General features: G+C 38.2%; 1 protein-coding gene across 1 annotated transcript; it reads left to right on the top strand.

The window, feature by feature from the left end:
- The first annotated feature begins 1565 nt into the window (after positions 1-1565).
- Positions 1566-4881, top strand: LOC145109005 (LEAF RUST 10 DISEASE-RESISTANCE LOCUS RECEPTOR-LIKE PROTEIN KINASE-like 2.2). The gene is made up of 4 exons (XM_079046106.1): positions 1566-2464; positions 3171-3209; positions 3355-3449; positions 3548-4881. The coding sequence occupies exons 1-4, from the start codon at positions 1678-1680 to the stop codon at positions 4601-4603; spliced, it is 1977 nt and encodes a 658-aa protein (XP_078902232.1). The 5' UTR covers positions 1566-1677; the 3' UTR covers positions 4604-4881.
- Positions 4882-14591: the final 9710 nt, after the last annotated feature.

The raw sequence follows: 14591 nt of genomic DNA on the forward strand, positions 1-14591 counted from the left end.
TGAACAAAAATCAACATGTTTGAACAACCCACAACATGAATGTATACTTCAATAACGACAAAAACATGTTCTAATTTTGATTTTAACCACAAAAACAAGTATAATGCACAAATTCTGAAAAATAAGAAATTCTGGAAAAAAAAAACTTGTTCACAAAAACAAGTTTTGATTTTAATTTCACTCGTTTCGAAATCAGGAAAAAAGAAAGATTAATTGAAAACCCTTGCTGATGGATCGAAAAAAAAGGATGAGAAACTTGTTGATGGATTGACAAAAGGAGAAGATGAAACCTGTGGGGCGGAGATGGGCTGCTTGGCAGGAGGAGGTTGGCCGGCGACAGAAGATGGAGGCGATGGAAGGTGGGTAGAGCCGATGATGGGGTGATCGAAGATGGAGGAGACGGATGTGTATGCGTTTTTTTGTTAGGGCACAAATGTCCAACACTTCCTTTTTTTTGCATTCAGACTTCTTTTGTGGTTTTGTGGGAAAGTCCAATCTTACCGGGAAAGACGGAGTTTTTTGTGCAAATCAAACGGTCTTTCCGGCCCATTCAGCCGGAAAGATCTTTTTTGGGCTGGAAAGACATTTATCAAGCATGACCTAAATAATATATTTGTATCAACATGTTGTTATTATGAACTTTTAAGATCATATATTATATAACAATATCTATCTAGAATGAGCACACACACACACACACACACACACACACACACACACACACACACACACACACACACACACACACACACACACACACACATATATATATATATATATATATATATATATATATATATATATATATATATATATATATATATATATATATATATATATATATATATATATATATATCAGTTTTCTCACCCGCGAACCTAAAAACATATATGGGTTGGGTTGGGTTGGGATGATGTATTCTGATTCGCCAACCTGAACCCGACCTAATTGTCACAGCTAAATTTAAAATGAAATATTATTGATTAAAAAAGGAATTAGTTGTATCAAAGACAAACCTACAATAACATTTAGTTCATATTAAATGCTTGAATTATTTGACCAACAAATACATACATTATGTCTTATGATAAATAAATAAATAAATAAAAACTATGATCGTCCTTAGTTATTCTCAGAACAACCAACTTTAGGCCTTGAGGTATGGTTGGGTTTTTACGCCTGATGTTCAAAAGCTGATGTTCACTACTAACACCATCTCTAATGCTAGTAGACATGTAGTAGAGTGGTTATTTGGATTGTCGGCCTTCCTTTAAATGCGTAATAATCTCAAAACTGTACCTTTTAGCCTAAAGTTATGCTAGATGCACCAAACAATAGGGATAGCTATTAGGTCGTCGTAGTCAAGGTAGATGCACCAAACTATACGGACAACATTTATTACATCGTCCTTAGTTATGCTAGATGCACCAAAATTATAGGGACAACATTTATAATGAACGTGATTGCTAAGGAGTACAAGAGGAACAACAGTATCAAACTCTCTAAAGTTTTTTGTTTTCTTGTACTTGTAGTGTAACGAAAGCGTGGTTCTCATTTCTTTGACCTTTCAATGTACATAGAATCCTTTCTCTCGGATAGCATAAACCCTTTCTTCAACTTCTTCTCTCCATTCATACCTTAGACATTTATACATGCCAAATAAGCACCCCACTTGATATGAATACAACGTCTTCATCAATAAAACGTAAAAACAGACTTATGTTTTTCTCAATCGATTTTTCCACATGGTTAATCCTATTTTTCCTAAATCTTTCATTTCCCACCGTCAATTCCGATCCTCGTTTAAGCTTGATGGGCAAAACTTTATGCGGCATGGACCAAGCAACTACAGAAAGTTTCATCCCATTATTCGTACAAGCAATGGAAAAATTATTAATCAATCTTAGCAACTCAAATAACAACTTCGCTGTCACAAGCCTCACCAATCCTAATCTACCACCTTTTTATGCCTTAGCTCAATGCCACCAAGATCTTTCCCGTACTGATTGTTTTGTTTGTTATGCGGCCAGCCGTAACGACCTTGCCACTTGCGTTCCCAGCACCTGGGGCCTGGTCTTCCTGGACGGATGCTTTCTACGTTACGATAACTATAGCTTTTTTCAAGAAGCTGTTAATGCTGCAATTGATTATAAACACTGTTCTTTGAGTCCAAGTTGGCCCAGTTTTGTTGAAGGTGGTTCGGAATTTGATAGACGTGTTGCCAATTTGGTTGGAAATCTTACGCAATCAGCATTATTAAACAATGGGTTTGGGGTAATGGAAATGAATGGTATTTATGGATTGGCGCAGTGTTGGGAGAGTTTGAATCAGTCACAGTGTAGAGTTTGTTTGAATAAGGCAAAATTGGAAGTCGTGAGATGTTTTGAAGGAAGTATTATGAATGCAGGGTGTTTCTTTAGGTATTCTAAACATAAATTCTTCAATGATCCACATGCAGACGTAGGTAATTCTTTTTTATAAGATCATTTTAATTGTCTTCTGATCTGTTTTTTTAACAACTGGTGCTAAGTTTATATTTTTGGCTAGGACATTCAACCTACTTAAACCTACTAATCTAATGTTTCCCTACACAGTTAAGAATTACTTAACAATCGACACACTCCCACACACCACAAACAAATATCAATATGCTGACTATCACCAGATTAAATTAATTATGTTTCTTTCTTGCTTAACTTTGGCTCAGCATATCATATAGTGTAAAGGTCAAGTCTGTTGGTACAGGTCCTTGAAAACACACACAACACACACTACTCAAAACTCACGATGTGCACTGAAGGTGCTTTTCTTGGGGTTACTTTAATTAAATCAAAGATATGCCTTATATATGCTTACAAACTAACAACAGATAAGCACAACATAAAACAAGCAATAAAATACTATCTACTAAGCCATTGCTACCTAAAGAACCAGTACAAGGATTGACCCATATTCTTAAACCCAATGTGCCCATTAAGAATTAGTCAATTAACCTTATCCTACATTTCCTTATTCAAATTGTGCATAAAGAAAATTATGGACTCAAATTACACTTAAACAACCGATTAATCCAACAAAGTCACTGTAACACTTTTAATTGAGTTATATATCCATATTATTCATGTTCTCATCTCCATCAATAAGCTTACCTAGCTTTTACCTACTTCCAGAACCAGGAACCAAGGGACATGCGTTGAAGCTTATAATTGGTATGTACACCAACTTTTATATATCCACTAGTTTAATCTTGAGAGATTACCAAATCTTTGTAAAGCACAAAATGTACCTCTCTTTTGGAAAATTTCCTCATTTCTTTTGTTAAATGTACATTTAACCATCAAGTAAAAACTGTAGGTATTTCATGCGGTATCTCAGGAATCATGCTCATATTGTTTCTGATACTCTGTCGTAAAAAGATTTTCTCAGAAACTCAAGCTGCTCTACGGAGTGTAAGAATCTGAATCTTCACAATAACATTTGCGTAAGAATTTTCATTTGAATTTCTATCAGCTTCCTAACGTAATGTAGCATCGGGTATCGACAACAGGAAACCATCAAAAATCATCAAGTAGAAATATTCATCAAGAACTTCGGATCTATGTCCCCGAAAAGATATACGTATTCAGAAATCAAGAAAATTACAAACACATTCCGAGAAAAACTAGGGCAAGGAGGGTATGGAAGTGTCTACAGAGGACAATTGCCCGATGGTCAGCTAGTTGCTGTAAAGCTCCTGGGTAAACCCATGGGAGATGGAGAAGATTTCATTAATGAAGTTGCTAGCATCGGTAGAACTTCTCATGTCAACATAGTTACACTCTTGGGTTTCTGCTTTGAGGGAAAGAAAAGAGCCCTCATGTATGAGTTCATGCCAAATGGGTCCTTGGATAAGTTTCTACGTGATGATGGATCTCATCTTGACTGGAACACATTATTCCGAATTGCAAAAGGGATTGCACGAGGTCTAGAATACCTACATGAACATTGTAACACAAGGATTGTACACTTTGACATAAAGCCACACAACATTCTATTGGACGAAGAATTTATCCCAAAAATATCTGATTTCGGGTTGGCTAAGCTGTCCAAGAGGAAACAAAATATTGTGTCTGTAACAGGTGCCAGAGGTACCGCTGGATATATGGCCCCTGAAGTATTTTTCAAGAGTTTTGGTGGGGCGTCTCATAAATCTGATGTGTATAGTTATGGGATGATGGTTTTTGAAATGACGGGTGTACGTAAAAAGAAAAGCTCCAACACGACAAGCACTAGTGAAGCATATTTTCCGGATTGGATATACAAGCATGTAGAAGGTGGAGAGAATCTAGGGGTTGATGGAGTGACAACTGAAGAGGAAGAACAATTAGTGAGGAAGATGGTGATAGTAAGCTTGTGGTGCATCCAGTCTGATCCATCGGATCGGCCATCCATCACTAATGTTGTGGAGATGTTGGAAGGAAGCCTTGAATCGTTGAAAGTTCCCCCTAAACGTTTTTGGTCACCTCGTAAAAGGCCTACACATGACACTTCCTCATCAGCCACGAAAAATTCTAGCAGTGAGAGAGTATTAATGCAGCCTGCAGGTGAATACTTGTCATCTTAATGTTCACAAAGCCAAAGTAGCTTTAGGGAACTACCTCCTTTCTATCTGCCTTAAAGGGCTAGCTTTAGAAAAATTTTGCAATAGATTTTTAACACCTATATATTGTCTATACTTGGCATAGCTGTAAACAAATAAACCAGCAAACTCAGACGAAGAACCAACAAAAAAAAAATGAGAAAATATTCATGGATGAAAGGTTGAAAGGATAAGTAACCACTATTGTACTACAAAGGAGCACTATGAAGTTCATGAGAAACCTAACATTGTTATATCCCAAAATGACACAATAATAGCATGCAAACACGATCAAATAATAGTCAAATTATGAATTAATCAAATCAACTTGGATTTGTATCAATTTCATCAACAAATAGATCAACCCCTTAGCGCTTCTAATGCGCGGAAATCCAATAATTTGTACCCAAAATAAATCGATGTGTTTGCTTAAATTATATGTTACCAGCGCGGAAATCCAATAATTTGTACCCAAAAAAAATCGATGTGCTTGCTTAAATTATATCTTACCAAATTGTATGCTATGTTAAAGGTGAGTTACTATTCAAAATATGAGCTACCAAAATATAATGAAAGCGGAAGAGAAAATAAGTAAGACATAAGGATTTCTACAAGTTTTTTGAGTTTACTAAATAAAGATAGACGGTTACATAACCGAATGCATTCAAACGTTGAGCACCACTCAAATATACAGTCTAACAAGACTAATATTATAATATTATGGTACTAAAAGTAATCTATCCATATCCAGACAAATCTCACAAATCCTGAAAAGTATCTAGAATATCTATTAATTCAATAAAAATAATGACACGTGCTATCCGGCAATTCTAATTAATATTATCTGGTTTAACATCACATTTTCCCCATTAAACAGGACCAATCTCGGTATCCATCACCCCGAGCATATTTTTAACATTTCGCCATGCTTCACATGTGCCAATGCTTTTGTAAAGATGCCCATTCGTTGATACTTTGAGTCTACATGTTCTACTACAGTTTATCCTTCCTCAGCCCATTCTCTTATGAAATGATAGAGAATGTCAATGTCACAACAAAAAAGGTACCCTTTAGCGACAACATAAATCGTCGCAATTGGTGCCACGTGTCGTCGCTATTACATTTAGCGACGACATGTCGTCGCTAAATGTCACACCCCCAAACCGAAACAGCGGAAACGTTCAGGGGTGGAGGATGTCATGTGTAGTATCACAACAATTGCATCATAGTAATCAAAGTAAACACAATCATTACATTGAATATATAAAAGGTATTTACATCTGTTTGATTCAGATACATATACATCAAAAGTAGCAAAACTATAAAGACGTGACTCTATATGCTCCGTCTTCTCAAAAGCTGCGGGAGTATCTGTCTACTGATTTCCTGAGAATACAAGTTATTTTGAAAGAGTAGATCAACATTTAAGCTGGTGAGTTCATAAGCGTTTTGATTTAGAAAAACAGGTTCTGAGTTCGTTGACAAGTGTGATATGTTTCTTCAAAAAAGCCTTATAATTACTGATATAATGAAAGTCAAGATAAGTATGATAATACCAGTTTCTTCTATAATCTCTTAACTCATACTAGCTACGTGTAAACCAATATCGAACAGACATTTAATTGTATGGATCTGCCCTAAACCCACAACCAAACAAGGAACATGAGATGGAGCGGAAACCACACATTCCACGGTCTATCAAATATTCTTCATACGTGACCCGGATGTATAAACTAAGAGATTATAGAATTAACAATGAATATTCGATGCTTGAATGATAGACTGATTGTTTGAAAAATACTGATGTTTGTCCGAGAAAATCCTATATTTTCCCCCTGAATGTATGTTGTCGCTTTAATTGTTCCATAACTGAAAAATACAAGTATTTTCCATACTTATATTATTAAAGCATTGTTCAGGAAAAGTATATTACTACGTAAATATATCGTTGCTATCTACTTGCGAGTTTTATGACCATACTAACTGATACGACGTGAATCGGACGCCAATATCCTTTATGACTTTGTCACCCGTAGACCTGCCGGTCCTACTGTAGCTAACAACAAGGTGCAGGATTGTCAGTCCCGTATAGATCTATACCCACACTCACGCTCTTACTCGAGGAGACTCTGGTTCATAAGGGTAGTCTTCCACTAGTACATCTAATTGTACCTAAAAACGTGTCTCTCAAACTAGATAAACGACTTTACAAGTAATAATTCGAAAAACCCTTTTTATAAATAACGGATAAGTTTATAAAAAGATATGTTCGTTCCCTAAACTATATTCTTATAATAGTTTATATGCCTGTATATGAAAAACCGTGTACTGAATTCCCAAACTATACCTATTATAGTTTTTATGTATGTTATGTATTGATCTGAAAAACTTTGTAATTACGCTTGTAAGTTGAAAACGTCCCTTATGCTCAGCATGTTACAAAAGGGATAAAATATCTATAAATATTCTATAAAAATGTGGAAAATGTAAGGTTGTATCAATTGCAACAGTTTTAAGTGTGTTAAAGTCCTTTTTGTATAAATTCACAAAATCATTTGTGTTTGGCTTGTATTCTCCCCCTGAAAACATTAAAATCATAAAAGCATAGGGGTATGAACTCACTGTTAGTTGCGTGAAAGTGTCCAACAACGAAACTGGGAGTGAAGACCCTCGGGTTGATGTACGCGGCACTTAACGGGATCCTAATATCAATTACATACACATATTCATTTATTAGTGAAACCATTATTTATAGTGTTGGAAAAACACTTGATTTTTGTTTAAGAATGTTACCAGGACTCGATTGAATCGGAGAAAGGGGGTTTTCAGCCAAGTTCACGACTTGGGAAGGTTTGCGACCGTGAACTGTTCTTGATCGTGAACTGTTCTCGGCCGTGAACTGTTCTCGGCCGTCAACAGCCCCTTGAATGGTTTACGGCCGTGAACGGTGTTCTTTAAGAATATATGAATGTTTGAAGGGTTCACGGCCGTGAACGGATTGCGGCCCTTGAAGGTTTGAAGATTTGAAGGGTGTACGGCCGTGAACTCAAGAACATCAAAGCTCGATTTGATGAAAAACGGATGTTTTGATGCTCCAAAATGAGTTCTAATGCGGATGGACTGCTAGATGAAGAGAAATCTAGTGTTTTCAGGTGACATTGTTTAGAGAGAGAGAGGGTGTTTGCGGCCAGAAAAGTGTAAATGAGGGGTAGGAGCACATATTTATAGGGGGTTTTCATGGTCGGTGGTGGGGCTGTGATGGTTTTATACAAAAGAACATCCTATGTGCTCATGCAAACCCTAAAGCTTGGATCTAGGTTTCTCTATTGTACATGCAATTCATCCAAGACTTAAGAACCCTAGATCTAGCATGTATATTTCGAAAATAACATATGAAAACAGATCTAGAAGATTACCTATTCAACAATGGCTTGAATCTTCTTGTCTTGGAGCTTAGAGTCTAAAATGCCACTCCTCTAATGGCTTACAAACACCACACAAGCAAGAGGATGATATTGGAGAGAGGGGAGAGGCACAATTCAGCTATGAACTCTTCTAGGGTTTCAAGTGGCCGAAAACTAATGCCCTAGGGGTTCTATTTATACTTGTGCTGCTAGGGTTTCAGTCAAAACCCTAATGGACAACTTAGGCCTTAAGCAGTCGAAGGAAACTTCTGGAATAAGGCCTCCTTGGACGAATTCAAGTTGGGCTCCATCTCAATTTCGTCCATGCCATTATTCCATAAGGATTCTCAGCCGAATATTCAACTATCACACAATTGACAGTTTCAATCCCCTTTATTTAATTAATGTCATTTAGCCACAGAATTAATTCTTAATTAATTCTTGTCTAATATTAATTAAACTATATGATTTATCCTTTAATATATTATTCTCATAATATATTATTAAACCATAATAACCTCTCTCTCTTCATAAATCATCTTATCTAGTTGCTTTGGTGAAGGCAACCCAAAAGGACCATGCACAACCGGGTCAAGTACTTACCAAATATAGTTACGGGCTTAGACACTAATCCAACAGTCTCCCACTTGGATAAGTCTACTAACTATAAATGAAAGCACAATCCGATTAGCAATCGTAGCTCTCAAAGACGCTGTCGAACTCTGATCATATCAGTAACCTGTCCTTTAGATAAGGGATCGTATAGTCCTCTGTTCTAGATATCGTGCGGACAAATACATGGAACATAGTCATACTTATTGTCCAGCAGTTTGTTTCTCAATCTCTGATTCGTCTGACATAGAACTTAATTGAACACATCAATTCAGTCCTGACCGGGCCTGACACATAAGTCAAACCAAATCATCAAGGGGCCCAGATATCGCTTTTACCCTCTTAGGATAAAAGGAACAGATAAACTTCGACTTATATGCATTTACCATTCACTCATCAAATCATGCACAACAATGCGTTTTATAACATCAAGTTACTGATGCGTTTACGCATTATCAATGCACAACCATGTTGCAAATAATAAACCATATATGTAGGTTTTAAGACCATATGATATTATCGTATTGCGATCACTCGAGATAAATTCCATGAATTGATTCCAGCAAGCGCGGGTCTAATCCAATGCTCAAATCAAATTCATAAGCACTCATGAACGTTGTAGCACACTTTTGCTATGTCTAATACACTTTAGACAATCTACACACCAATTCATGACATTCTTCTTTCATACCTACTTCCAACATATGAACGACTGTGGACTGTTCGAATAATCTTATTATTCAGGAAGTCAAAACATGCAAAATGAAACAATAGGTAAAAAATCAACATAAGACAGTAACTTTACTCATAAATAATACTCTTTTATTTAATGATCAAATGTTAATTATATTTATCTATTACACGTTTCGAAGCTATCTAATCTAAACTAATATCGTCCTTCAGCCCGATGCTCCTAGCGTGCTGCAAGTGCTTAACCCTACTCAGTCCCTTCGTAAGGGGATCTGGTGGGTTATCTTCTGACGATACCCTCTTCACTACGAGGATTCCTTCTTCTACCCGATGTTTGATGAAATGATATTTCCTGTCGATATGTCGAGATCTGCCATGATCCCTCGGTTCCTTGGTCAAGGCAACCGCTCCTTCATTATCACAGAAAATTTCCATGGGCTCTCCAAGGTCTCCAATGAAGTTCTTCAACCATATCGCCTCCTTTGACACTTCGCTCGCCGCTATATACTCTGATTTGCACGTTGAATTAGCTATGGTCTCCTGCTTGGAACTTTTCCAAGTTAATGCTCCTCCATTAAGGGTAAAGGACCAGCCCGACTTCGAACGGTAGTTGTCCCTGTCGGTCTGAAAACTGGCGTCACTATACCCTCGCACCCTTAAGTCATCACTCCCACCGAGGACTAGAAACCATTCCTTGGTCCTCCGAAGGTACTTAAGAGTATTCTTAAGTGCGGTCCAATGTGCTTTGCCAGGGTTCCCCTGATATCTGCTGACCATGCTCAAAGCGAAGGCCACATCAGGGCGAGTACAAGTAATAGCATACATAATCGAGCTAACTGCGGAAACGTATGGTACTTGGCTCATCTCTGCTATCTCGGCTTCGGTACTCGGGCTTTGAGTCTTACTCAACTTGGCATTACTTTGGATCGGTAACTCCCCCTTCTTACAATTCTCCATACTAAAACGCTTTAGTACCTTGTCCAAGTAAGTATTCTGACTAATTCCTATTAGTCTCTTACTTTTGTTTCTCACTATCCTTATACCCAAAATATAGGCAGCCTCTCCGAGGTCCTTCATAGCGAAGCACTTCCCAAGCCAAGACTTGACTTCTTGCAGGGTTGGGACATCGTTTCCTATGAGTAGTATGTCATTGACATACAATACGAGGAAGCTCACTATACTCCCACTGGCTTTGACATATACACATGATTCATCCTCGCTTCGCAGAAAACCAAACTCTTGGACTTTCTCATCGAAACAAAGATTCCATCTGCGAGATGCTTGTTTTAGTCCATAAATATACTTCTCAAGCTTCACACTCTATTGGGATGCTTCACATTGACAAAACCTTCTGGCTGACTCATGTAAACATCCTCAGCCAACTTCCCATTAAGGAAAGCAGTTTTGACATCCATTTTCCATATCTCATAGTCATGAAATGCAGCAATGGCTAGCATCACCCTAATAGACTTTATCTTCGCATCTGGTGAGAAGGTCTCATCATAGTCAACTCCTGGAGTTTGAGTAAAGCCCTTCGCAACCAATCGCGCTTTATAAGTATGAACAATGCCATCCATGTCGGTCTTCTTCTTGAAGATTCACTTTCACCCAACCTTCTTATGACCTGACACATTGTCAACCAAATTCTAAACTTGGTTGTCATACATGGACTGAATCTCGCTGTCCATAGCCTCTTTCCATTTCACAGACTCCGGGCCTGCCATGGCTTCCTTGTAGCTGCTAGATTCGTCTAAATTCACTAGTGTACTATCACTAATGAACGTATCCCCTTCTGTAGTAATATGAAAACCATAAAACTGGGTTTGAACCCTAACTCTATCGGAACGTCTAAGAGGTAAGGACTCGTTAATTTGTTCAACCGGAGTTTCCTCCTCGGGTTGAGCGCCAGCGTTAGAGGTTCCTTCATTGCTCGACTCTTGAATCTCTTCAAGATCGATTTGCCTCCCACTGTCCCCTTGGCTTATGAGTTCTCGTTCTCGGAAAACCCCTCTCCTCGCAACGAAGACAACATTGTCACTCGGTCTATATAAGAGATATCCAGAGGACTTCTGCAGGTAGCCGATGAAAATACACCGCTCACTACGAGGTTCGAGCTTGCCGTGAGTCTCTCGTCTTACGAAAGCCTTGCAACCCCAAACTTTGATATGTGTCAACGAGGGACCTTTCCCTGTCCACATATCGTGAGGTGTTTTGGCAACCTTCTTGGTAGGGACTAAGTTAAGGATATGCCGGAAGTCTCTAAGGCATACACCCAGAATGAGATAGGTAGCGAAGCACAACTCATCATGGAACGAACCATGTCCAACAAGGTTCAATTATTCCTCTCAGCCACACCATTCAACGGCGGTGTCCTAGGTGGCGTTAATTACGAAACAATTCCGCATTACTTGAGGTAGTCGTGGAATTCAAGACTTAGGTACTCTCCACCTCGATCGGATCGAAGCATCTTGATTTTCCTGCCCAACTGATTATCCACTTCTTGTTTAAACTCTTTGAACTTTTCAAAGGTTTCTGACTTATGCCTGATTAAGTAGATATAGCCATATCTGCTATAATCGTTGGTAAAAGTCACGTAGAAGCAGCACGCATCCCTTGTGGTGGATCTAAAGGGACCACATACATCGGTATGTATGAGATCCAATAAACCCTCACCCCCCCCCCCCCCCGCACAAGTGCCAGTGAAGTGTGACTTGGTCATCTTTCCAAGTAAACAAGACTCGCACACGTCATCATCCCTAAGGTCGAATGACTCCAACACTCCATCCTTTTGGAGTTGGGCTATGCGTTTCTTGTTGACATGTCCAAGACGACAATGCCACAAACATGCTTTATCCAAATCATTGGAAGAATCAATACACCACACATCATTTCCTAAATTGTCTACAACCATCTCATTTTCATATATTCCATTACAAGGTAATGCTTCAAAATAGAAAACACCATTAAGATAAGCATTAATAGAAACCTTTTCATTATCAAATGATTATCTAAAACCTTGTCTATACAAACCATGAAAAGAAATGATGTTTCTTGCCATATCTGGCGAATAGCAACAATTATTTAAATCTAATCCTAATCCATTACTAAGCACTAAAGAGTAAACTCCAATCTTGGTGACAGTCGACGATCTTCTGTTCCCCATGATCAAGTTTATCTTCCCATACTCCACATCCCTATTTCTTATTAGGACCTGCAAATCAGATCAAATGTGAAAACCTCATCATGTATCAAGTACCCAAGAAATAGCATGTGATGAATCATTAGATTTAATAGTGTAAATACCTACGTAGGACGGCTTGATCTTTCCATCCCTGATATCTTGCAGATATTTTGGACAGCTTCGTTTCCAATGCCCTATTTCGTGGCAGTGGTGGCACTCTGCCTCCCTCGGGTTGGAGTTCGGTTTAGCAGAACCAACTTTGGTTCCACTAGAAGAGGTACCATCATGGGACTTTCCCTTATGGTGCCTCTTTGAGGGATCCTTCCTCTTCTTACCCCTTCCTTGCCCAATTGCCAAGACTGGGCAGCAGCAGGAGTTGGAGTCGATGCAACAAATTTGTCTTTGAGGTTGCTCTCAGCAGTCCTTAGTAAGCCCTGAAGTTTGCTCAAAGAGACCTCCTCATTATTCATGTGGTAGGTCATGTGGAACTGGTTGTAGCAGGGAGGCAAGGAGTGAAGGATAATGTCAATTTCCACCTCTTCATCAAAGTTAACATTTAACTTTAGCAGGCGATCAACATATCTCTGCATCTTTTGCAGATGGGCAGTAAGGGACTCTCCATTACCCATTTTGGCAGTGATCATCGAAGTGATGATCTCGTACCTTTCTTTCTTAGCGCTTTGGTGGTACCGGTCCAGCAGATCTTGATGCATCTCATAGGGGTACATGTCCTCATAGGACTTTTGGAGTTCTGCAGTCATAGTCGCCAGCATGATGCAATGGACTTTTGTAGCATCACGCTCATGGGCCTCAAAGGCAGTGATCTCTTCAGCAGAGGTAGTGTTGATGTTGATTTCCTTCAGCTTCTCATCGAGGACATACTCTTTGTCCTCGTAACGAGTGACCATTCGGATGTTGCGGATCCAATCAATGAAATTGGACCCGTCAAAGATCACCCTCCCACACAAGATCATGAGTGAGAACAAGCCAGAGGAACTTGAGCCGGAAGCGTTGTTCACGTTTGACATCTGAAATAGAAAAGAGACAAGGTTTGATTAGATAAGAATCCCCAATTAAACGCCCAAATGAGAAATTAGGGCTAGGATCCAACAACATTATTTACAACTTAAAAGAGGGATGCGTAATGTAAATTGCAAATCATTTGAAGGTAAGTGAATGACGATTCATTAATTTCCACCAATGAAAAACAAATTAAAATTAAGTTTTAAATGTATTCAAAACTCCTAGATCTTTTGAGATTCATTGAACTTTTCAATGGCATGTTTTAATCTCGATATGCCCCTCAAGTTTGTGACTGTGATGCCAAGGATCACAAAGCGGGTGTGAATAACCATGCAAATGTACATGGTGCCCCCAATGTTACAGTCAACTATTCGACGTGCCGGTTAACGACACACGCTCCATCGAACTATGACAAACATCGACTCACCCTTTGCTACCTTTGCTTAGAGCCCAATTAGTGTGTCGGTTAACCACACGCGCTCCACTAACGTCTTAGCAAGGGTACAAAGTGTAATTTCATGGAATTGCATCAATTCACTCTTACCTAAAGTAACTAAGATTGGGAATTTTTTGAAAAACATTTAGTTACTTTATAAATTGATTATACTTTTAATGAGGAAAGTTTTGCTCTATCCTACCCGTTCGGCTAACGACCGTCCACCAATCAAGGAAGCGGTGGGTGAGAGTGGACACCCATTAAACGACCATTTTATAGGCCATAACCTTATACCCCCCCTTATAGATCGGCTTCGTGAATGAGGTCTACTAACGATAAGACTAGCATTTAAGTTATACATATATAATAATTATTCTTATAATATTATAATAGTATAGGGTGAATTTTAAACTTGTAAAATTCTAGGGTTTGGAATTTAAATAATTCAAATTAAACTTTTAATTAAAAAATTTAATTTCCAAAACTTGAGGGCAAGTTTTGAACTTTTCAAAACACATAGGATCAAATAGCAAATAATTTAAATCAAACATTTAATTTAATGATTATCTAAATTTGACCTATTCCATTTTATTCACAAGATAATTCATCAAATATTCAAATAATCAA

Source organism: Lactuca virosa, chromosome 4 (genome assembly GCF_052849685.1).
Source record: "Lactuca virosa cultivar CGN04683 chromosome 4, Lactuca_virosa_CGN04683_v6, whole genome shotgun sequence".
Taxonomy (NCBI): Eukaryota; Viridiplantae; Streptophyta; class Magnoliopsida; order Asterales; family Asteraceae; genus Lactuca; species Lactuca virosa.

Excerpts from the sequence above, each read along its gene's own strand:
- LOC145109005 (XM_079046106.1), top strand. The coding sequence starts at position 1,678 with ATGAATACAACGTCTTCATCAATAAAACGTAAAAACAGACTTATGTTT. Across the intron at positions 2,465-3,170 it reads TGATCCACATGCAGACGTAG|AACCAGGAACCAAGGGACAT; the intron begins GTAATTCTTTTT and ends ACCTACTTCCAG. Across the intron at positions 3,210-3,354 it reads TGCGTTGAAGCTTATAATTG|GTATTTCATGCGGTATCTCA; the intron begins GTATGTACACCA and ends TAAAAACTGTAG.